The sequence below is a fragment of the Aquarana catesbeiana genome, linkage group LG05, assembly GCF_042186555.1.
Source record: "Aquarana catesbeiana isolate 2022-GZ linkage group LG05, ASM4218655v1, whole genome shotgun sequence".
In the NCBI taxonomy this organism is placed as follows: domain Eukaryota; kingdom Metazoa; phylum Chordata; class Amphibia; order Anura; family Ranidae; genus Aquarana; species Aquarana catesbeiana.
The window spans coordinates 528,093,014-528,116,956 of NC_133328.1; the positions used below are offsets into that span (position 1 = coordinate 528,093,014).

At 41.2% G+C, this 23,943-nt stretch overlaps 1 protein-coding gene and 1 long non-coding RNA gene across 3 annotated transcripts; one reads left to right on the top strand and one right to left on the bottom strand.

Annotated features, from left to right (window-relative positions):
- Positions 1 to 1,974: 1,974 nt before the first annotated feature.
- Positions 1,975 to 20,882, top strand: LOC141145224 (NXPE family member 2-like). 2 transcript variants are annotated; one of them, XR_012244530.1, is made up of 3 exons: positions 6,467 to 6,530; positions 7,708 to 7,748; positions 20,257 to 20,385. XR_012244530.1 is itself a non-coding variant. In XM_073631726.1 (2 exons), the coding sequence occupies exons 1-2, from the start codon at positions 2,061 to 2,063 to the stop codon at positions 20,790 to 20,792; spliced, it is 639 nt and encodes a 212-aa protein (XP_073487827.1). In that variant the 5' UTR covers positions 1,975 to 2,060; the 3' UTR covers positions 20,793 to 20,882. The 2 variants fall into 2 exon arrangements, 1 of the variants encoding a protein (XP_073487827.1); XM_073631726.1 differs by lacking the exons at positions 6,467 to 6,530; positions 7,708 to 7,748 and adding an exon at positions 1,975 to 2,163 and having other exon boundaries at positions 20,257 to 20,882.
- LOC141145225 (uncharacterized) lies at positions 5,807 to 7,086 on the bottom strand. The gene is made up of 3 exons (XR_012244531.1): positions 7,009 to 7,086; positions 6,073 to 6,270; positions 5,807 to 5,959 (listed from the first exon to the last, which is right to left on the bottom strand). It is a non-coding gene; the product is annotated as an uncharacterized lncRNA (long non-coding RNA).
- Positions 20,883 to 23,943: the final 3,061 nt, after the last annotated feature.

The window sequence follows — 23,943 nt, forward strand, 5'->3', positions numbered from 1 at the left end:
CACACGGACAGGGGCGCTTTAAAAAATTTTTTATTTTTTTTTATTGTTCATTTTACTTTATTTATTTTAGTTTGACACTTTTTTCCCCCCAAAAAAATTTTTGATCACTTTTATTCCTATTACAAGAAATGTAAACATCCCTTATAATAGGAATATGGCATGACAGGTCCTCTTTACAGTGAGATATGGGGTCAATAAGACCCCAAATCTCACCTCTAGGCTGTGCCTGCAATTTAAAAAAAAAAAAAAAAAAAAAAAAAAAAAAAGGATCCTGGCTTCGATCGTAGCGGTGAGTCGGTAGAAGCACCGGAGGGTGGCGGGAGGGGGGGGACGTCCCCTCTCGCCTCCCGTAAGAATGATCAAGCAGTGTAACAGCCGCTATGATCATTCTTATGGTATAGGGAATCGCCGGCTGAAAAAGATGATATCTGAATGATGCCTGTAGCTGCACCCATCATTCAGATATCCCCGCACAAACTCAAGGACGTCGTATGACGGAAGGCCGGAAGTGTTAAAACGCTTTTTTTTTTTTTTTAACACAAAGTTGTCCATTTATACAATATTTATAACACATAGCATGTACATATCAAAAATGACACCCCAAAATAGATTCTGCTACTCCTCCTGAGTACGGCGATACCACATATGTGAGACTTCCACAGCCTGGCCACATACAGAGGCAGAGTATGGCTGAGCATGGCTGGGTATGGCTGAGCATGGCCGAGTATGGCTGAGCATGGCTGGGTATTGCAGAGTATCGCCGAGTATGACTGGGTATGGCAGAGTATGGCTGAGCATGGCTGAGCATGGCCGGGTATGGCTGAGCATGGCCGAGTATGGCTGAGCATGGCTGGGTATTGCAGAGTATCGCCGAGTATGACTGGGTATCGCCGAGTATGACTGGGTATGGCAGAGTATGACTGGGTATCACCGAGTATTGCAGAGTATGGCTGGGTATTGCGGGGTATTGCAGAGTATTGCAGGTTATGGCAGAGTATTGCAGATTTTTGCGGGGTATTGCAGAGCATGGCTGGGTATGGCAGAGTATGGCTGGGTATCACTGAGTATTGCAGAGTATGGCTGGGTATCACTGAGTATTGCAGAGTATGGCTGGGTATCACTGAGTATGGCTGGGTATCACTGGGTATGGCAGAGTATTGCAGGGTATGGCAGAGTATTGCGGGGTATTGCGGGGTATGGCAGAGTATTGCGGAGTATGGCGGGGTATTGCGGAGTATGGCGGGGTATTGCAGGGTATGGCAGAGTATTGCAGGGTATTGCAGGGTATGGCAGAGTATTGCAGGGGTATTGCAGAGTATTGCAGGGGTATTGCAGGGTATGGCAGAGTATTGCAGGGGTATTGTGGGGCATACCAGAGTACTGTGGGGCATTGCAGAGGGCATTGCAGGGCATGCATAGTAGTGGGGATGGCTGAGCATGGATGGATGGATGGCTGGATGTCTCTGTGCAGCGCTGTGGGCACTACACATGCAGCCCACAACGCTGCAGCCATCCATCCCCCTCTCCGCTCACTGTGTACCGATCGGTACACAGAGGGCAGGAGAGGAACCGGCGTCCTCAGATGACGCCGGTTTGTTTACATGTGATCGCTCCGTCATTTGAAGGAGCGATCACATGGTAAACGGCCGCGATCAGCGGCCATTTACCGGGATCTGTGATGCGCCGGGTCCTATGGACCCGGTGGTCACGGATGCTCTCGAGTGCGCGCCCTAGGGGGCGCGCGAGAGCAGAATTCTGGGAGGACGTCCCTGGACGTCCTCCCAGAGTTAAACAACCGCCCTGTAGCCGTCATTTGGCTATGGGCCGGTTGTTAAGCGGTTAAGATCAATATCTTTCTGAGATTTATACAAGAGTTTAGCGCTGCTAATGACTATAGCTCCTTATGGTGTGTAGACATACTTATTAACATAGTACAAAGGTAACTTAATTATGTGCATGCCCTCAATTTAAATGATTTTCTTTCCTCAGCATTGACACAATTCCACCTTTATGAAGACAATTGGGCACGTCAGATTTTCCATTTGGACCTGAAAAGGAATATGAAGATAACCTGGAAAAGGTACACCTATCCATTCATCACTACCTCATATCAGTCCTGGAAGGGGGAGCGTACTATTTCTCGAGAAATTGACCTAATTAGAGGTGATCAGCGTACTGTGATTGTACTAAATATAGGGGTACATTTTAGAGCATATCCTATTTATCACTTTATTAGACGGCTGCTTAATATACGAGGTGCTATTGAACGCCTCTTTCTTAGAAGTCCACAAACCAAAGTTATCATTAAGACTGAGAATACAGGTGAAATGAAACAAAACTTTGAAACCATGAGCGATTTTCATGCTTCTATTCATTATTCCATAATGGAAATCATTTTCACTGACCTAACTGTAGGTTTTGTCAATGGATGGGATATGACCAATGCATTTGACTCAAATGCAATCCACCCTGCAGAAACGGTAATTAGAAATGAAGTTCAAATGCTGATGACCTACATTTGTTAGGCAACTATACAAAATACAATATGTGATGATCAGTTATGTGTATTTTCATCTGTAAAGTCTTTTTGAATAAAAAGAATTGAGAACCAAAAATGCATTTGAAAATTCTATTCAGTTGGTGTGCACATTGAGTCTTGTACAGGAGCTTGCAGCCCTGAAATTATCATTTCTCCATCCATAGGGAACAGGCTTTCCTTAAGAAATGCACATTTGGGCTGATTGCCTATAAATAGTGTGACTATTTACTTCAATTATCCAATCCTGTGCAGATGAAATAAGTAATAGACATGTGCAATTCGGAAATATCCAAATTTCTGAATTTTTCAGAATATTGGGAAATCCAAAAATAGGAATGAAAATCCGAAATAATAACTTACTAATAATAACTTAACTTAAATTATAGGTATTGGAATTTCCTTTAAAATTTGGCTGTTAGTGAATGTAACGAATACAAATTCATCCGAAGTTGAAAATTATCCGTAATAGCGAATGGCGTATTTAAATGAATGGAATGTAACAAATTAATAATAAATAACAGTAATATTAATAAAAATATATTATTATTATTATTTTTTTCCGTTCCATTTGTTTCAAATAATTTGTAACTTCAGATAAATTTGTATTTGTTACGTTCACTAACAGCCAAATTTGAAAAGAAAATACCAATACCTATAATTTAATAGTTATTATTAGTTAGTTATTATTTAGAATTTTTGTATTTTCAGATTTTCCTTTCTTATTTTCAAATTTACAAATTTCCAAAAAAAACAAAATGAATGAAACGAAAACTAACAAATTTTTTGGCAATGTCTAATAACTAAACAGACATTTTCTTTTCACATTGTTGGATAACTGAAGTTAATCTACATAAGCTATTGTGTGAATCTTCTCAACTTCTTCAGTAAACCAGCATCATGAAGTTCTGGAAAGGGGGATTAGAGATAGTTATGTATTTGAACTTCAGTTGTGATATCCAAGAAAGTAGTATCTGCTGTATATCAGTGATGGTCAACGTAAAATATACAGTGGGCCTCAAACGAGGCCCTTTGCACGTCCATATGGCCATGCTATAGCTTAGATTTGTACTCTTCCCATGCTGTAAGGAATCCACAAAATTTCCGGCCATGAGTGGCCCTGCATTCACCACCTGGCTTGGTAAAAGTAGATTTAAAAGTTAACTGAGCCAGATGGAAAATTACTGGCTGTTATGTCCAGGATGAAGTATATTTATTGCCCAGATTTTAATCAAGTAGACCAGTGTTTTTCAATCTGTGTTCAGTCAATTATAATTTTGCACAATTCTGGGGCACAGCAGTCTGAGTGCTCGTTCACACCAGGAAAAATTTCATAAATGTCATCATCACACCAAGGATTCCTCAGAAGGGTCCAAAGCTTTTTCACATGGTACACAGATGGCAAAGTTTCAGAGCCACGCAGGGCCCCTTCGTCAGGCCCACGCTTGGATTAGATCACACCAGGAGGTGCATCCAATCGCACATACTTTTTTGCACATTCCGTTACATTTTTTAATGAGCTGCTCTATGCATATGAAAAGTGTGCCGGCATGATTTTTAAAATTGCGCAGCACCAAAAGACATAGTACTATGGTACCATGCGTTTTAGCAGGTGCAAGTGTATGGCCACACAAACCGTAATACAAAAACTAAGACCCCATGGACATTACCCACCATCCTTGGACAGACCATCTCCCTAAGCACCAAAGACAAAAGTCTTGGAGTCATCTTTGACGCAGAGATGTCGATGGATGCACAAATAGGTTCAGTAGTCAGTGGCTCTCACCATCTTCTCCGCCTACTACGTTGACTCATCCCGTTCATTCCAGAAGAGGACAAAGCAGCAGTAGTCGGAACAATCATCAATTCCCGACTCGACTTCACAAACTTCCTCTACATAGGACTACCTAAATACCAGATTGCTCGCTTACAAGTCATCCAAAACACAGCAGCAGGACTAGTAACGGGAAAAAACCTTGGGAATCCATCTCCGCATCACTGAGGACCCAATACTGGCTAACCGTAAAGGATCGGATCACATTCAAGACCCTCTGCCTCACCCACAAATGCACACAAGGAAATGCTCTGCGATACCTATGCGAGAAAATAAAACACTACACTCCTAATCGCAGTCTACGATCAACGAACCAAAACCTCCTCCTCGTTCCCACGTCCAGGTACAAATCAAAGGGAGAACGAAGATTCGCAGTCCACGGACCACAGCTATGGAATGCTCTATTATTATTATTATTATTATTATACAGGATTTATATAGCGCCGACAGTTTACGCAGCGCTTTACAACATTAAGGCAGACAGTACAAGTACAATACAATTCAATACAAGAGGCATCAGAGGGCCCTGCTCGTTAGAGCTTATGCTCTACCCACTAACATCCGCATGGAAGAAAACCATCGGGCCTTCAGAAAAAAACTCAAGACTCACCTCTTCTAAGAAGCAGGACAACTCAGGACAGATCAAGCGCCTTGAAGCAATTCAGTTCGCATTGTAGCGCTATACAAATTCTTCATTCATTCATTCATTCATGCACATTTGCTAGATGTGTCAGGGTGTCATTAAATTTACACCTCTGCAAAAGGCAGCGCATTTTTTACGGTATGGGAAAACATGTAATTTCACACCTGTTACTGCACTGCACCTGGTGTGAACAAGCCCCAAAATGTACTCTGCGAGGCAGAGATCAGTGGTCTGTAGGTTGTAAACTTACAAATCCCCCCCACCAATTCCCCCTCCTCGCACAACCCCCATTCAAATCCCCCCTCCAAGCACACCCTCCCACCCGCTCCCAAATCCCCCACCTAGCACATTCCCAAATCCCCCACCTAGCAAATCCCCCTTTCTCCTAGTACAAATTCTGTCCCTACATTAGTGACAGCAGCAGAGAGGAGGAGAGAGCCAGGAGCCAGGAGGGGGTTGTGCTTTCTATAACCCCCCACACACCCCTTAGCTCCTCTCCTTCCTGTACATTGTTATCTGTGCGATCCTCTGTTAACTATTTACCAGATCAAGATTGCTTACGAATTTAAATTGGACTGTGTATGGGACTTTTACTTAGTCACTTCATACTTCACGTGTGTGACATTTTGGACTTTATTTAGGACTTATTTTTATTTGCATTATTGTATTTTCTTTTGCTGTCTCTTATTTATGTTTAGGTTTGTAGCATGACAACAAGGAAAATCCCCTAGGTGGACTTTAAAGGCATTGGCATAATTATGCCTAAGATATATATTTTTATTAAGCACAATAAAAACAGCAACATCTATTGGAATGGTTATAATAGCTGTATGCTAAATACAAAATCACCACAATGATTGACTCTGAGATTGTGATTCACCCGACGCGTCTCAAAGTATCTGTGTCTCCTTCTTCAGGGATGTTAATCAGAGGGTCAATCATACATCTAAAATATAGTAATAACAAAGGCTCAAAATACAAACTATACAAAATATGATATGATAAACATCATTGTTTATAACATATATTACAACAATGATGAACAATGTATGGACTCACATATTGGGTGGAGATACCATATGCGAAAGATTCCAATCAAGCTATTAAAAACAAGAAACATAACCGGAAATGTGTCTCCAGAAAACTGCCTGTGAAGATAGTTTGCCTTTCGCAACATATTAAGATATACCATCAATTTGCAGATTGAAAACAGCCGAACTTAACATGAGAGTACTGAAGCCAACGAGGGGCGCAGCCCTGTAAGTAAAAAGTAATGAATTATAATAAATTATAGTAAAGGACAAATTGAGTAACAAAGCCTGCATCATTCCTATAAAGGAATTTGCAGCGGCTGTGCAAAAAAAACACATGCAAAATTATTACTCAAATAATATAAAAATGATGCTACAATGTAAACACATGTATATAAAATACACAAGATACTGTGTATACATATATGTCCTACCAGCACTCAACAATGAAAGACAATTGTTGAAGATGAGAAAAAACACTGTAAGGTTGGTAACACACAAAGATAGTAAATGCATGACAAACAATCACTTATGTGTACATGTATAAACATATACACAAGGTGTATCAATATGATTTTATAGTACTGGGGGACTGTATTGATTGTTGGGCCATCATTAACAATAACATAAAGGATTATTAAGACAGATTAAAAAAGATGTAAATCCGTAGTATAAGTAAATTATAATATTATCCAACCATAAAAACATGTTTGGAACGTGTATAGAGTGTACAGCTAACCTGTATGGATAGCTCACTGAATGGTAATAAAACATGTGATTAGGCCTTAGTGTTATTAAAGTATATCAATAATTATAGTCCTCCATAGAAGCAACATTATTGATAACCAAGATAGAAAGCAATTTTAAGTTTGTGCATGCATATATATGATGTTGTAATTATATAGCCATCAAAGCTTCAACATCAAGCAACTGTCTCTGTGGAGTAGCAAAAAATCAATCGTACCTGGTGCATAAAAGGCAGCAACGTGGAGACACATCCTGGCATCCAAACCCTCAGGTGGATGTCAGCCATGTCACACAGGCATGCCTATATATAATCAACTCCCACCAATAGCAGACACAGCCAATAATTATCAGCTGTGCCTGGGATGGAGGGAGGAATCAGGCTGGCATGTGATAAATGTTTAGAAATATAAATATTACAGCTAATGCTATAAACAACCAATACAAGATATAGAAAGAGAAACATGGCCCTCTAGTGGCCAGAGTTGACAATGCAACTAACAGGCAGATTAACCGGAACACAGAAAACCGGTGAACAATGTTATATATCTGTTATAAAGAAAATATATATACATGCATAGAATGAAACTATATCATGCATATAATAATATGTATACAATAAATGAACAAAAACAGATTAAGGAGGTATCCAAACAGTATAGTAATGATACAAAATTATGAGCAAAAGAATGAGGCTACAGAGAGCTATCAAACGGGACTGGGATTACAATAAGAGGCTCACAGGGCCGCGCCCCTCATTGGCTTCAGTACTTTCAACGGTCCAACATCTCTCATGTTAAGTTCAGCTGTTTTCAATCTGCAAATTGATGGTATATTTTAATATGTTGTGAAAGGCAAACTATTTTCACAGGCAATTTTCTGGAGACACATTTCCGGTTATGTTTCTTGTTTTTAATAGCTTGATTGGAATGTTTCGCCCATGATATCTCCACCCAATATGTGAGTCCATACATCGTTCATCATTGTTGTAATATATGTTATAAACAATGATGTTTATCATAGCATATATCTTTTGTATATTTTGTATTTTGCTCTTTTGTTATTACTGTATTTTAGATGTATGATTGACCCTCTGATTAACATCCCTGAAGAAGGAGAGACAGATACTCTGAAACGCGTCAGGTGAATCACAATCTCAGAGTCAATCATTGTGGTGATTTTGTATTTGGCATACAGCTATTGTAACCATTACAATAGACGTTGCTGTTTTTATTGTGCTTAATAAAAATATATACCTTTTCTGCAAATGATGTCAGTGCCTTTAAAGTCCACCTAGGGGATTTTCCTTGTTGTCTAGCTTATTTGGATGTGGCACTTTACAGGGACACTTCACTGATATAATTAGGTTTGCAGCATGGAGCAATTCACTTTTTATCTGATTGACTATAATGGAACAGGCAGAGAGCGTAAGCAAACCCAGAAGATATAACCTGTATCGTATTTCAGTTGGCAGGATATTCTGAGGATAACTTTTGATCAAAACATGCTATTTGAATAATTATTTTTGCTACTGACATCTCTTGCGAAGGGGAAGTCAAGTGCAAAAATTGGATTTTTGGCTTTTTGCCAACAGGGTTTAAGTGCTAATATCTCACTAACCGTAATAGATAATGGGGAATTGTTTGCGGCATTAGTACTACCGCAATTGAAGGCACTGTTTGAACCTGTTGGCACTCTGCCAAAAATTTGAAATGTAAATAAAAATAGTTTGGTTATAAACATAAACAAAGTAATAATGTACAAAGCTTGCTTGTGATCAGGAGAACCTCTGGCCATAAGGAGTGCTTATTGGCAGTTTGCCAAGAAAAAAAAAAAAGAAGACTCAGTATCTACAAGAATCTAATTAGAATGTTTAGGAAAAAAAAAAATAAAGATGAAAATCAAAATGCATGCTGTGGAGATCCCCAGCTGGACCGAGGCTCCCTATAGCATCCTAGCCCAAACATTGTCCACGATGAGTTTAGCGGAGTCATGGGATGGTAATTTAAGGGTTAAATCAACCTTCTCTATGCCTGTACCATGTGCCCCGCCTCCTCCCTCTTACATTCAACAACCAGATAAGGACCTCATCACATGAGGACATGCAGCAACAAATCTTCCTTAACCACAGCCGTAGCTTGCAAACAAGAGCCAGCAGAATCTGTGTTAGAATTTTGGAAAAGATTTTTAGAAGTTTGGACACAAGAGGCGGGACTTAGTGTCCAGGATAACATGCACTGTCTCTTAATACAGACATACCTCAGTAAACTGGAGTCAAGCCATCAGACAGTTGCAAATCAGTGGTCTTGCTATCAGACAAGTTTTTTTGGTTGAATATTCAACACAGAAAAACGAAATATAACGTAATGTAATATATAAAATAATGATTACACAGAGTTGTCACACATACATCACCCTCTCTAACATTTACAATACGGTATGATTTTACTGTGGACATTTAAAGATACAGAGCCCCAAACATCAACCCATTGGCTACAAACTGACATTTTTTGTAATACTTCAAAGTGGGTCAGAAACAAACTCTCCCATTGGACCAAAACGTTTACAACGCAGATGTGTCATACACCCCCCCCCCATGATATCTTGCAATACGGTATGATTTTACTGTGAAAATTTAAAGATACAGAGCCCCAAATACCAACCCATTGGCTACAAACTGACATTTTCGCAATACTTCAAAATGAATCAGAAACAACATCTCCCATTGGACCAAAACGTTTACAATGCAGATGTGTCATACACACCTCCCTCTATGATATCTTACAATACGGTATGATTTTACTGTGGAAATTTAAAGATACAGGGCCCCAAATACCAACCCATTGGCTACAAACTGACACTTTTGCACTACTAAATGGGTTAAAAACAAAATCTCCCATTGGACCAAAACGTTTACAATGCAGATGTGTCATACACACCCCCCTCTATGATATCCTACAATACGGTATGATTTTACTGTGGAAATTTAAAGATACAGAGTCTCAAATATGAACCCATTGGCTACAAACTGACATTTTTGCAATAATTCAAAATGAGTCAGAAACAAAATATCCCATTGGACCAAAACGTTTACAATGCAGATGTGTCATACACACCCCCCTCGATGACATCTTACAATACGGTATGATTTTACTGTGTTAATTTAAAGATACAGGGCCCCAAATATGAACCCATTAGCTACAAACTGACATTTTCGCAATACTTCAAAATGAGTCAGAAACAAAATCTCCCATTGGACCAAAACGTTTACATGGATATGTGTCATACACACCCCTCTTTATGATATCTTACAATACAGTATGATTTTACTGTGGAAATTTAAAGATACAGAGCCCCAAATTTCAATCCTTTGGTTACACAGTGACATTTGTCCAATACTTCTAAATGGGTCAAAAACAAAATCTCTGAGGATCTTGAAGGGGGAACCCTCACCAAAATGGAAAAAAATAACGTTTCTGGGTTAGAGAAACAAATGGAATAGCAAATCTCACCACAGGATGGGCTGTGGAGATTCCATATATAGAACAGTGCCAACGTCCTAAATCTACAAATTCTCAAAAATACACCAAAAGGAGTGGAAAAATGGACTTTGTAGGCACCAATCATAAAATTAAATGTAAATGTTTTATTATACAAAAAATACAAAAAACCAAAAACACAAACATGTTAAAACATTGCAATAAATTCAGGAGCAATGACTGGCATTCTCTCAGACGTAGGTCATAGCCTACAGAGGGGTATCCCTTAGAACAGGGAGAGATATAGCCCTCTGTTCAGCATAACCGACATCAAACTACTATAGCTCTACATGTTTCACAATTGAATGCTTCTTCAGGAGCCCGTTTGAGTCACCTGCAATAGGGAAAGAGAGAGAGAGGACAGACAACAAAATGATGCAAAATTGTTAATATTCACCTAAGACCTTGTTAGTAACGCGTCTCAATCATTATACATGAGCACCATGAGGAAGTCAACCAGTGGACCTGACAGCCAACAAGCATAAGGTGACAAACGTTCACATGTCTGCTAGTAAAGCCGTAAGAGGTGTATACACCGGGAAGGCAATATAATAGAAAGTCCCGGCTGCCCAGGGAAAGTTATAAACAATCATAGCAAACTTGGAGGGTGGTAAACTTGTGGAAACACTCCATCTGTAATAAAAACAAAGAGAGAAAGAAAGACAAGAAAGAAAGGGAAGATAGGGGAGGGGAAAAGGGGGGGAGAGGGGGGGAAGGAAGGGGGGAAAAAGGGGGGGGTAGGGGGGGGAGGTGGAAGGGGAGCGAAAGGGGGGAGGGGGGGAGAAGGGAAAAAGGAGGGAGGAAAAAGGGAAAAGGCGAGGGGGGGAGGAAAAGGGGGGGAAAAGAAGGGGGGAACAGGGGAAGGGGAAGGAGACAAAGTAAGGAGGTAGACAGACCATGGGGGAATAGAGGGATTGATGGTGGTACAAAGACACATGCGATTGAGCCTACCTCTAAGAGAAATTAAAACTACAAATAGCTGGGAAGTGTGTGTTGCCATAAACAACTTCCGAATAGCCAAGCTGAATAGGATAACCAATGACGTCAATTCTAGGGAGTATAGATATATATATGGTAAGACATAGTAAGATATGCTCTGTGTATATATGGACACACATATATATAGAAAAAGTAATAATAATGATAGGAAGCCAATCCAAGAGATACACCAGAGCCATATAAATGTGTTTATATCAAAATCTCACCTTGTGAGAGGCAATGTAGGCCCAACGAATCTTCTGGACAAAGTCACAAGCTGTGACCCCACTATCCCACCACCCAGAGGAGCGTCACCGGCAGGGATGTATTGGGATTTTAAAGTTACAAGCATAAGCAGCCTAGCAGCAGCCAAACGACAACTGTCTCTAGAGGAGAGAACATAACTCATTGTAACCAGTAAGCTCCAATGCACGGGGTGTAACCACCAAGATTAAGTATACCGTAGCCAAAGATATAGCCATAAAGAGTCTTACCAGGCAATTGGTGGTAGTGTGGATAGCGCCCAGAAACTGGAGCGTCATCTGCAAGAGTGGCGTGGTAGTAGGCTAATCTCTTAGCCTTAAATACACGCCCCAATCAGGTGTGCAGCTAGTGCATCACCTGACTCAGCTGGGCTGCGTGTGCACCTGCACTGAACCGCGCATGCGCAGTGGCCAGAAGCCAGCTACCAAGGACGCGGATGTGTGGGAGGAGCGCAGTCCTGAAGGTAACCGGACTAGGAGCTCCCCCTAGTGGCTCAACCTCGGTACCAGCGCTAAAGGCGCTGTGCAAGGCAGATGGAAACAGCCTAAGGATGGTAAAACAGACAACGAGGAAGTACACAACACTCATCTAAGGGGAGAGACCCAGGCCCGAACCAGGAGCCGCAAAATCCATCCTCTGGATGGGGCGGAATGCGGCTACCTGGCCGCACATGTGATTGAGTGTGCCGGCAAGTAGGCAAGGTCCAAAGGTTAAAGTGGTGTTCCGTCCGAAATTATACTTTTTAAATAAAAATACCCCTATAATACACAAGCTTAATGTATTATAGTAAAGTTAGTCTGTAAACTAAGGTCTGTTTTGTTAGTTTATAGCAGTAGTTTGTTGTTTTATAAACTTACAGCAGGCCGTGGCCATCTTAAGTGTGGGCATCTGAAGCCAGACTGTATTTCTTCCTGGCTCTCATCCTTGCAGATCTCGCACATGCTGAGTGCAGCACAAGCAGTGTAATAGGTTTCAGGTCAGGTTTCCATAACAACGGCAGTTTCAGAGGAAGTTGCCGCCCCTTCCCAGAAGGCATTTCAAACAGGAAATGATGCGATTGGCCGCGGCCAGGGAGGAGGAAGGGAAAAATGAATACAGCAGATATACAATAGGTGCTGAGAAAAAAAATTAAAAAAATATCCAATTTGTTTACAGCGCACAGTTTAGTGAAGGATGCTGAAGAGTTGTAAAAGTGGGTGGAACTCCACTTTAACAACACCCGGGTTGTTAACAGATCACAGACCCTTCAGCTGCTGCTATTAAATGAATCAGTAAATAATTAGTATGTCTACACACCATAAGGAGATATAAGCATTAGCAGCCCTAAACTCTTGTATCAATCCCAGAAAGATATTGATCTTAGCTCTGGTTCACACTGGTAAGTTTTGACATGTCAAATCGCATGTCAAATCGGCAGCAATTGCCATCAATGGCACCGTCCTAATTGGTGCGACGCTGCACCGATTTCAAAAAAGTCGTTTCTGTACTACTTTTTGCAATTTCGTGCTGTGATTTACATTGACATCTGCACAAATGTCTCTGAAATCGCAGCTGAAATCAGCTGAACTCGCACGGCTTCATTCCCGCAGCTCAGTGTGAACCTGGGCTTTAACACATAACAATAAATGAAAAACCAGCACAATGTCCTTGTTATAAACAAGGATAGAGAAGTCTCTGTAGAGTAATCAGCTGCAACAAAATAACCAACGGTGCGTGGGGGAGTGTTGAAAAATAGTAATTATAATTATAATTAATTCCTCAGAATTTTCATCCCTTCACCACACCACGTGGGACACCGCTCCCTTAAGATTTTACACTCACCAGAAATAAGGTGAAAATAAGCCTTAACCCCTTCAGCTTTGGAGCATTTGGCTGGCCAAAGACCAGAGCAATTTTGCGATCTGGAGCTGCGTCGCTTTAACTGACAATTGCGTGGTCGTGCGATGTGGCTCCCAAACAAAATTGACATCTTTTTTTCTTTTTTCCTCACAAATAGAGCTTTCTTTTGGTGGTATTTGTTCACCTCCGCGGTTTCTATATTTTGCGCTATAAACAAAAAAAGAGCGACAATTTTGAAAAAAAAACGCATTATTTTTTACTTTTTGCTATAATAAATATCACCCAAAAATATATAAAAAAACATTTTTTTTCCTCAGTTTAGGCCGATACGTATTCTTCTACATATTTTTCTGTAAAAAAATTGCAATAAGCGTATATTGAATGGTTTGCGCAAAAGTTTCTACAAAAGTGTTTACAAAATAGGGGATAGATTCATGGCATTTTTATTAATACATTTTTTTAACTAGTAATGGCAGCAATCAGTGATTTTTATCGTGACTGCGACATTACGGCGGACACATCGGACACTTTTGGTGCTATTTTGGGACCATTCACATTTATACAGCGATCAGTGCGATAAAAAATGCACTGATTACTGTGTAAATGTGACTGGCAGTAAAGGGGTTAACCAGGAGGGGGCGCTGCAGGGGTTAAGTGTGTCCTAGGGAGTGATTCTAACTGTGGGGGGGATGGGCTATGTGTGACATGGCACTGATCACCGCTCCTGATTACAGGGAGCGGTGATCAGTGTCCTGTCACTAGGCAGAACGGAGAAATTGTTTACATTAGCATTTCCCCGTTCTTCCTCTCCATGAGACAATCGCGGGTATCCCCGCGGACATCACGATCTAATACTGGTGGAATTACATTAGAAGCTAAAGAGGTAGTCTGTACCATGACTCGATGACCAGAGGAGGAAGCCCGTACATTTGTGGAGTTTAAGGCTTATTTTCACCTTATTTTTTGGTGAGTGTAAAATCTTAAGGGAGCAGTGTCCCACGTGGTTTGGTGAAGGGATGAAGATTCTGAAGAATTAATTATAATTACTATTTTTCAACTCTCCCCCATGCATTGTTAGTTATTTTGTTGCAGCTGATTACTCTACAGAGACTTCTCTATTTTTGTTTATAATAAGGACATTGTGCTGGTTTTTCATTTATTGTTATGTGTTTAAGATCAATATCTTTCTGTGATTGATACAAGAGTTTAGCGCTGCTAATGCCTGTAGCTCCTTATGGTGTGTAGACATACTTATTAACCACTTGACGACCGCCTCACGCCGATTTACGTCGGCAAGGTGGCACGGACAGGCAAAATCACGTACATATACGTGATTTGCCTTTCGCGGGTGGGGGGTCCGATCGGACCCCCCCCGGAGCCCGAGGCGGTCGTCTTTTGTCCCACGGCGATCGGAGATGAGGGGGAGGCCATCCGTTCGTGGCCCCCCCCTCTTGATCGCCGCCGGCCAATCACATCATTCCTTTGCTGCTGTATGCTAAACAGCAGCAAAGGAAATGATGTCATCTCTCCTCGGCTCGGTAATTTCCGTTCCGGCCCGAGGAGAGAAGACAGGTATGTGAGTGCACCAACACTACACAACACAGTAGAACATGCCAGGCACACTAAACACCCCGATCCCCCCCCCCCCGATCACCCCCTGATCCCCCCCCCCCAATCCCCCCCCCCCCTGTCACAAACTGACACCAGCAGTTTTTTTTTTTTCTGATTACTGCATTGGTGTCAGTTTGTGACAGTTACAGTGTTGGGACAGTTAGTATTACCCCCCTGTAGGTCTAGGATACCCCCTTAACTCCCCCCTAATAAAGTTTTAACCCCTTGATCACCCCCTGTCACCAGTGTCGCTAAGCGATCATTTTTCTGATCGCTGTATTAGTGTCGCTGGTGACGCTAGTTAGGGACCTAAATATTTAGGTTCGCCGTCAGCGTTTTATAGCGACAGGGACCCCCATATACTACCGAATAAATGTTTTAACCCCTTGATGGCCCCCTAGTTAACCCTTTCACCACTGATCACCGTATAACTGTTACGGGTGACGCTGGTTAGTTTGTTTATTTTTTATAGTGTCAGGGCACCCGCCGTTTATTACCGAATAAAGGTTTAGCCCCCTGATCGCCCGGCGGTGATATGCGTCGCCCCAGGCAGCGTCAGATTAGCGCAAGGTAACCGCTAACACCCACGCACGCAGCATACGCCTCCCTTAGTGGTATAGTATCTGATCGGATCAATATCTGATCCGATCAGATCTATACTAGCGTCCCCAGCAGTTTAGGGTTCCCAAAAACACAGTGTTAGCGGGATCAGCCCAGATACCTGCTAGCACCTGCGTTTTGCCCCTCCGCCCAGCCCACCCAAGTGCAGTATCGATCAATCACTGTCACTTACAAAACACTAAACGCATAACTGCAGCGTTCGCAGAGTCAGGCCTGATCCCTGCGATCGCTAACAGTTTTTTTGGTAGCATTTTGGTGAACAGGCAAGCACCAGCCCCAGGCAGCGTCAGGTTAGCGCCAGTAGCGCTAACACCCACGCACGCACCGTACAGCTCCCTTAGTGGTATAGTATCTGAACGGATCAATATCTGATCCGATCAGATCTATACTAGCGTCCCCAGCAGTTTAGGGTTCCCAAAAACGCAGTGTTAGCGGGATCAGCCCAGATACCTGCTAGCACCTGCGTTTTGCCCCTCCGCCCGGCCCAGCCCAGCCCACCCAAGTGCAGTATCGATCGATCACTGACACTTACAAAACACTAAACACATAACTGCAGCGTTCGCAGAGTCAGGCCTGATCCCTGCGATCGCTAACAGTTTTTTTGGTAGCTTTTTATTGAACTGGCAAGCGCCAGCGGCCTAGTACACCCCGGTCGTAGTCAAACCAGCACTGCAGTAACACTTGGTGACGTGGCGAGTCCCATAAGTGCAGTTCAAGCTGGTGAGGTGGCAAGCACAAGTAGTGTCCCACTGCCACCAAGAAGACAAAAACAGGCCCGTCGTGCCCATAGTGCCCTTCCTGCTGCATTCGTCAATCCTAATTGGGAACCCACCGCTTCTGCAGCGCCCGTACTTCCCCCATTCACATCCCCAACCAAATGCAGTCGGCTGCATGAGAGGCATTTTCTTTATGTCCTCCCGAGTACCCCTACCCAACGAACCCCCAAAAAAGATGTCGTGTCTGCAGCAAGCGCGAATATAGGCGTGACACCCTCTATTATTGTCCCTCCTGTCCTGACAATCCTGGTCTTTGCATTGGTGAATGTTTTGAACGCTACCATTCATTAGTTGAGTATTAGCGTAGGGTACAGCATTGCACAGACTAAGCACACTTTCACAGGGTCTCCCAAGATGCCATCGCATTTTGAGAGACCCGAACCTGGAACCGGTTACCGTTATAAAAGTTAGTTACAAAAAAAAAAGTGTAAAAAAAAAAAAAAAATATATAAAATAAAAAAAAATAGTTGTCGTTTTATTGTTCTCTCTCTCTCTCTCTCTATTCTCTCTCTCTTGTTCTGCTCTTTTTTACTGTATTCTATTCTGCAATGTTTTATTGTTATTATGTTTTATCAAGTTTGCTTTTCAGGTATGCAATTTTTTATACTTTACCGTTTACTGTGCTTTATTGTTAACCATTTTTTTGTCTTCAGGTACGCCATTCACGACTTTGAATGGTTATACCAGAATGATGCCTGCAGGTTTAGGTATCATCTTGGTATCATTCTTTTCAGCCAGCGGTCGGCTTTCATGTAAAAGCAATCCTAGTGGCTAATTAGCCTCTAGACTGCTTTTACAAGCCGTGGGAGGGAATGCCCCCCCCACCGTCTTCCGTGTTTTTCTCTGGCTCTCCTGTCTCAACAGGGAACCTGAGAATGCAGCCGGTGATTCAGCCAGCTGACCATAGAGCTGATCAGAGACCAGAGTGGCTCCAAACATCTCTATGGCCTAAGAAACCGGAAGCTACGAGCATTTTATGACTTAGATTTCGCCGGATGTAAATAGCGCCATTGGGAAATTGGGGAAGCATTTTATCACACCGATCTTGGTGTCATCAGATGCTTTGAGGGCAGAGGAGAGATCTAGGGTCTAATAGACCCCAATTTTTTCAAAAAAGAGTACCTGTCACTACCTATTGCTATCATAGGGGATATTTACATTCCCCAAGATAACAATAAAAATGATTAAAAAAAAAAAAAAAAAAATGAAAGGAACAGTTAAAAATAAGATAAAAAAGCAAAAAAATAATAAAGAAAAAAAAAAAAAAAAAAAAAAAAAAAAAAAGCACCCCTGTCACCCCCTGCTCTCGCGCTAAGGCGAACGCAAGCGGCGGTCTGTCGTCAAACGTAAACAGCAATTGCACCATTCATGTGAGGTATCGCCGCGAAGGTCAGATCGAGGGCAGTAATTTTTGCAGTAGACCTCCTCTGTAAATCTAAAGTGGTAACCTGTAAAGGCTTTTAAAGGCTTTTAAAAATGTATTTATTTTGTTGCCACTGCACGTTTGTGCGCAATTTTAAAGCATGTCTTGTTTGGTATCCATGTACTCGGCCTAAGATCATCTTTTTTATTTCATCAAACATTTGGGCAATATAGTGTTTTTTAGTGCATTAAAATTTAAAAAAGTGTGTTTTTTCCCCAAAAAATGCGTTTGAAAAATCGCTGCGCAAATACTGTGTGAAAAAAAAAATGAAACACCCACCATTTTAATCTGTAGGGCATTTGCTTTAAAAAAATATATAATGTTTGGGGGTTCAAAGTAATTTTTTTGCAAAAAAAAATAACTTTTTCATGTAAACAATGAGTGTCAGAAAGGGCTTTGTCTTCAAGTGGTTAGAAGAGTTGGTGATGTGTGACATAAGCTTCTAAATGTTGTGCATAAAATGCCAGGACAGTTCAAACCCCCCCCAAATGACCCCATTTTGGAAAGTAGACACCCCAAGCTATTTGCTGAGAGGCATGTCGAGTCCATGGAATATTTTATATTGCGACACAAGTTGCGGGAAAGAGACAAATTTTTTTTTTTTTTTTTGCACAAAGTTGTCACTAAATGATATATTGCTCAAACATGCCATGGGAATATGTGAAATTACACCCCAAAATACATTCTGCTGCTTCTCCTGAGTATGGGGATACCACATGTGTGAGACTTTTTGGGAGCCTAGCCGCGTACGGGACCCCGAAAACCAAGCACCGCCTTCAGGCTTTCTAAGGGCGTGAATTTTTGATTTCACTCTTCACTGCCTATCACAGTTTCGGAGGCCATGGAAAGCCCAGGTGGCACAAAACCCCCCCAAATGACCCCATTTTGGAAAGTAGACACCCAAAGCTATTTGCTGAGAGGTATAGTGAGTATTTTGCAGACCTCACTTTTTGTCACAAAGTTTTGAAAATTGAAAAAAGAAAAAAAAAAAAAGTTTTTTCTTGTCTTTCTTCATTTTCAAAAACAAATGAGAGCTGCAAAATACTCACCATGCCTCTCAGCAAATAGCTTGGGGTGTCTACTTTCCAAAATGGGGTCATTTGGGGGGGGGGTTTGTGTCACCTGGGCATTCCATGGCCTCCGAAACTGTGATAGGCAGTGAAGAGTGAAATCAAAAATTTTCACCCTTAGAAATCCTGAAGGCGGTGCTTGGTTTTCGGGGCCCCGTACGCGGCTAGGCTCCCAAAAAGTCCCACACATGTGGTATCCCCATACTCAGGAGAAGCAGCTAAATGTATTTTGGGGTGCAATTCCACATATGCCCATGGCCTGTGTGAGCAATATATCATTTAGTGACAACTTTGTGCAAAAAAAAAAAAGTGTCACTTTCCCGCAACTTGTGTCAAAATATAAAATATTCCATGGACTCAATATGCCTCTCAGCAAATAGCTTGGGGTGTCTACTTTCCAAAATGGGGTCATTTGGGGGGGTTTTGTGCCACCTGGGCATTCCATGGCCTCCGAAACTGTGATAGGCAGTGAAGAGTGAAATCAAAAATTTACACCCTTAGAAATCCTGAAGGCGGTGCTTGGTTTTCGGGGCCCCGTACGCGGCTAAGCTCCCAAAAAGTCCCACACATGTGGTATCCCCATACTCAGGAGAAGCAGCTGAATGTATTTTGGGGTGCAATTCCACATAGGCCCATGGCCTGTGTGAGCAATATATCATTTAGTGACAACTTTTTGTAAATATTTTTTTTTTTTTGTCATTATTCAATCACTTGGGACAAAAAAAAATAAATATTCAATGGGTTCAACATGCCTCTCAGCAATTTCCTTGGGGTGTCTACTTTCCAAAATGGGGTCATTTGGGGGGGTTTTGTACTGCCCTGCCATTTTAGCACTTCAAGAAATGACATAGGCAGTCATAAACTAAAAGCTGTGTAAATTACAGAAAATGTACCCTAGTTTGTAGACGCTATAACTTTTGCGCAAACCAATAAATATATGCTTATTGACATTTTTTTTACCAAAGACATGTGGCCGAATACATTTTGGCCTAAATGTATGACTAAAATTTAGTTTATTGGATTTTTTTTATAACAAAAATTAGAAAATATCATTTTTTTTCAAAATGTTCGGTCTTTTTCCGTTTATAGCGCAAAAAATAAAAACTGCAGAGGTGATCAAATACCATCAAAAGAAAGCTCTATTTGTGGGAAGAAAAGGACGCAAATTTCGTTTGGGTACAGCATTGCATGACCGCGCAATTAGCAGTTAAAGCGACGCAGTGCCAAATTGGAAAAAGACCTCTGGTCCTTAGGCAGCATAATGGTCCGGGGCTCAAGTGGTTAATATAGTACAAAGGTAACTTAATTATGTGCATGCCCTCAATTTAAATGATTTTCTTTCCTCAGCATTGACACAATTCCACCTTTATGAAGACAATTGGGCACGTCAGATTTTCCATTTGGACCTGAAAAGGAATATGAAGATAACCTGGAAAAGGCACACCTATCCATTCATCACTACCTCATATCAGTCCTGGAAGGAGGAGCGTACTATTTCTCGAGAAATTTACCTAATTAGAGGTGATCAGCGTACTGTGATTGTATTAAATATAGGGGTACATTTTAGAGCATATCCTATTTATCACTTTATTAGACGGCTGCTTAATATACGAGGTGCTATTGAATGCCTCTTTCTTAGAAGTCCACAAACCAAAGTTATCATTAAGACTGAGAATACAGGTGAAATGAAACAAAACTTTGAAACCACGAGCGATTTTATTGCTTCTATTCATTATTCCATAATGGAAATCATTTTCACTGACCTAAATGTAGGTTTTGTCAATGGATGGGATATGACCAATGCATTTGACTCAAATGCAATCCCCCCTGCAGAAACGGTAATTAGAAATGAAGTTCAAATGCTGATGACCTACATTTGTTAGGCAACTATACAAAATACAATATGTGATGATCAGTTATGTGTATTTTCATCTGTAAAGTCTTTTTGAATAAAAAGAATTGAGAACCAAAAATGCATTTGAAAATTCTATTCAGTCGGTGTGCACATTGAGTCTTGTCCACGAGCTTGCAGCCCTGAAATTATCATTCCTCCATCCATAGGGAACAGGATTTCCTTAGGAAATGCACATTTGGGCTGATTGCCTATAAATAATGTGACTATTTACTTCAATTATCCAATCCTGTGCAGATGAAATAAGTAATAGACATGTGCAATTTGGAAATATCCACATTTCTGAATTGTTCAGAATATTCGGAAATCCAAAAATAGGAATGAAAATCCGAAATAATAACTAACTTATAGGTATTGGAATTTCCTTTCAAACTTGGCTGTTAGTGAACGTAACTAATACAAATTCATCCGAAGTTGCAAATTATCCGTAATAACGAATGGCGTATATAAACGAATGGAATGTAACAAATTAATAATAATAAATAACATTAATATTAATAAAAACATATTATTATTATTTCGTTCCATTTGTTTCAAATAATTTGTAACTTCAGATAAATTTGTATTCGTTACGTTCACTAACAGCCAAATTTGAAAAGAAAATACCAATACCTATAATTTAATAGTTATTGTTAGTTAGTTATTATTTAGAATTTTTGGATTTTCAGATTTTCCTTTCTTATTTTCGAATTTACGAATTTCCAAAAAAAACAAAATGAATGAAACGAAAACTAACAAATTTTTCGGCAATGACTAATAAGTAAACAGACATTTTCTTTTCACACTGCTGGATAACTGAAGTAAATCTACATAAGCTATTGTGTGAATCTTCTCAACTTCTTCAGTAAATCAGCCTCATGAAGTTCTGGTAAGGGGGATTAGAGATAGTTATGTATTTGAACTTCAGTTGTGATATCCAAGAAAGTAGTATCTACTGTATATCAATGATGGTCAAGGTAAAATATACAGTGGGCCTCAAACAAGGCCCATTGCACGTCCATATGGCCACACTATAGCTTAGATTTGTACTCTTCTCATTCTGTAAGGAATCCACAAAATTTCCAGCCATGAGTGGCCCTGCATTCACCACCTGGCTTGGTAAAAGTAGATTTATATTTAACTGAGCCAGATGGAAAATTACTGGCTGTTATGTCCAGGATGAAGTGTATTTATTGGCCAGATTTTAATCAGGTAGACCAGTGTTTTTCAATCTGTGTTCAGTCAAGGCACCCTTTAAAATTGTGCACAATGCCGGGGCACAGCAGTCTGAGTGCTCGTTCACACCAGGAAAAAGTGTAGAAATGCCATCATCACACCAAGGATTCCTCAGAAGGGTCCAAAGCTTTTTCACATGGTACACATATGGAAAAGTTTCAGAGCCACTCAGGGCCCCTTTGTCAGGTCCACGCTTGGATTAGATCACACCAGGAGGTGCATCCAAGCGCACATGCTTTTTTGCACTTTCCGTTACATTTTTTAACAAGTTGCTCTATGCATATGAAAAGTGTGCCGGCATGATTTTTAAAATTGCACAGCACCAAAACACATGGTATTATGGTACCATGCATTTTAGCAGGTGCAAGCTTATGGCCACGCAAACCTCCACGCAAACCGTAATACAAAAACTAAGACCCCATGGACATCACCCACCATCCTTGGACAGACCATCTTCCCAAGCACCAAAGCCAAAAGTCTTGGAGTCATCTTTGACGCAGAGATGTCGATGCATGCACAAATAGGTTCAGTAGTCAGCGGCTCTGACCATCTTCTCCGCCTACTACCTAGACTCATCCCGTCCATGCCAGAAGACGACAAAGCAGCAGCAACAATTATCAATTCCCGACTCGACTACACAAACTCCCTCTACATAGGACTACCTAAATACCAGATTGCTCGCTTACAAGTCATCCAAAACACGACAGCAAGACTAGTAACGGGCAAAAACCCTGGGAATCCATCTCCGCATCCCTGAGGACCATACACTGGCTAAAGGATCGGATCACATTCAAGACCCTCTGCCTCACCCACAAATGCACACAAGGAAACGCTCCGCAATACCTATGCGAGAAAATAAAACACTACACTCCTAATCACAGTCTACGATCAACGAACCAAAACCTCCTCCTCATTCCCAAGTCCAGGTACAAATCAAAGGGAGAACGAAGATTCGCAGTCCAAGGAGCATGGCTATGGAATGCTCTACCCACTAACATCCGCATGAAAGAAAACCATCGGGCCTTCAGAAAAAAACTCAAGACTCACCTCTTCTAAGAAGCAGGACAACTCAGGATGGATCAAGCGACTTGAAGCGTTTCAGTTCGCATTGTAGCGCTATACAAATTCTTCATTCATTCATTCATTCATTTGCATTTGCTAGATGCGTCAGGGTGTCATTAAATTTACACCTCTGCAAAAGGCAGCGCATTTTTGTGCGGTATGGGAAAACATGTAATTTCACACCTGTTACTGCACTGCACCTAGTGTGAACAAGCCCCAAAATGTACTCTGCAAGGCAGAGATCAGTGGTCTGTAGGTTGTAAACTTACAAATCCCCCCCAATTCCCCCTCCTCGCACAACCCCCATTCAAATTCCCCCTCCAAGCACAACCCCCCCACCCGCTCCCAAATCCCCCACCTAGCACATTCCCAAATCCCCCACCTAGCAAATCCCCCTTTCTCCTAGTACAAATTCTGTCCCTACATTAGTGACAGCAGCAGAGAGGAGGAGAGAGCCAGGAGCCAGGAGGGGGTTGTGCTTTCTATAACCCCCACACACCCCTTAGCTCCTCTCCTTCCTGTACATTTTTATCTGTGCGATCCTCTGTTAACTATTTACCAGATCAAGATTGCTTACAAATTTAAATTGGACTGTGTATGGGACTTTTACTTAGTCACTTCATACTTCACGTGTGTGACATTTTGGACTTTATTTAGGACTTATTTTTAATTGCATTATTGTATTTTCTTTTGCTGTCTCTTATTTACGTTTAGGTTTGTAGCATGACAACAAGGAAAATCCCCTAGGTGGACTTTAAAGGCATTGGCATAATTTGTAGAAAAAGGTATATATTTTTATTAAGCACAATAAAAACAGCAACGTCTATTGGAATGGTTATAATAGC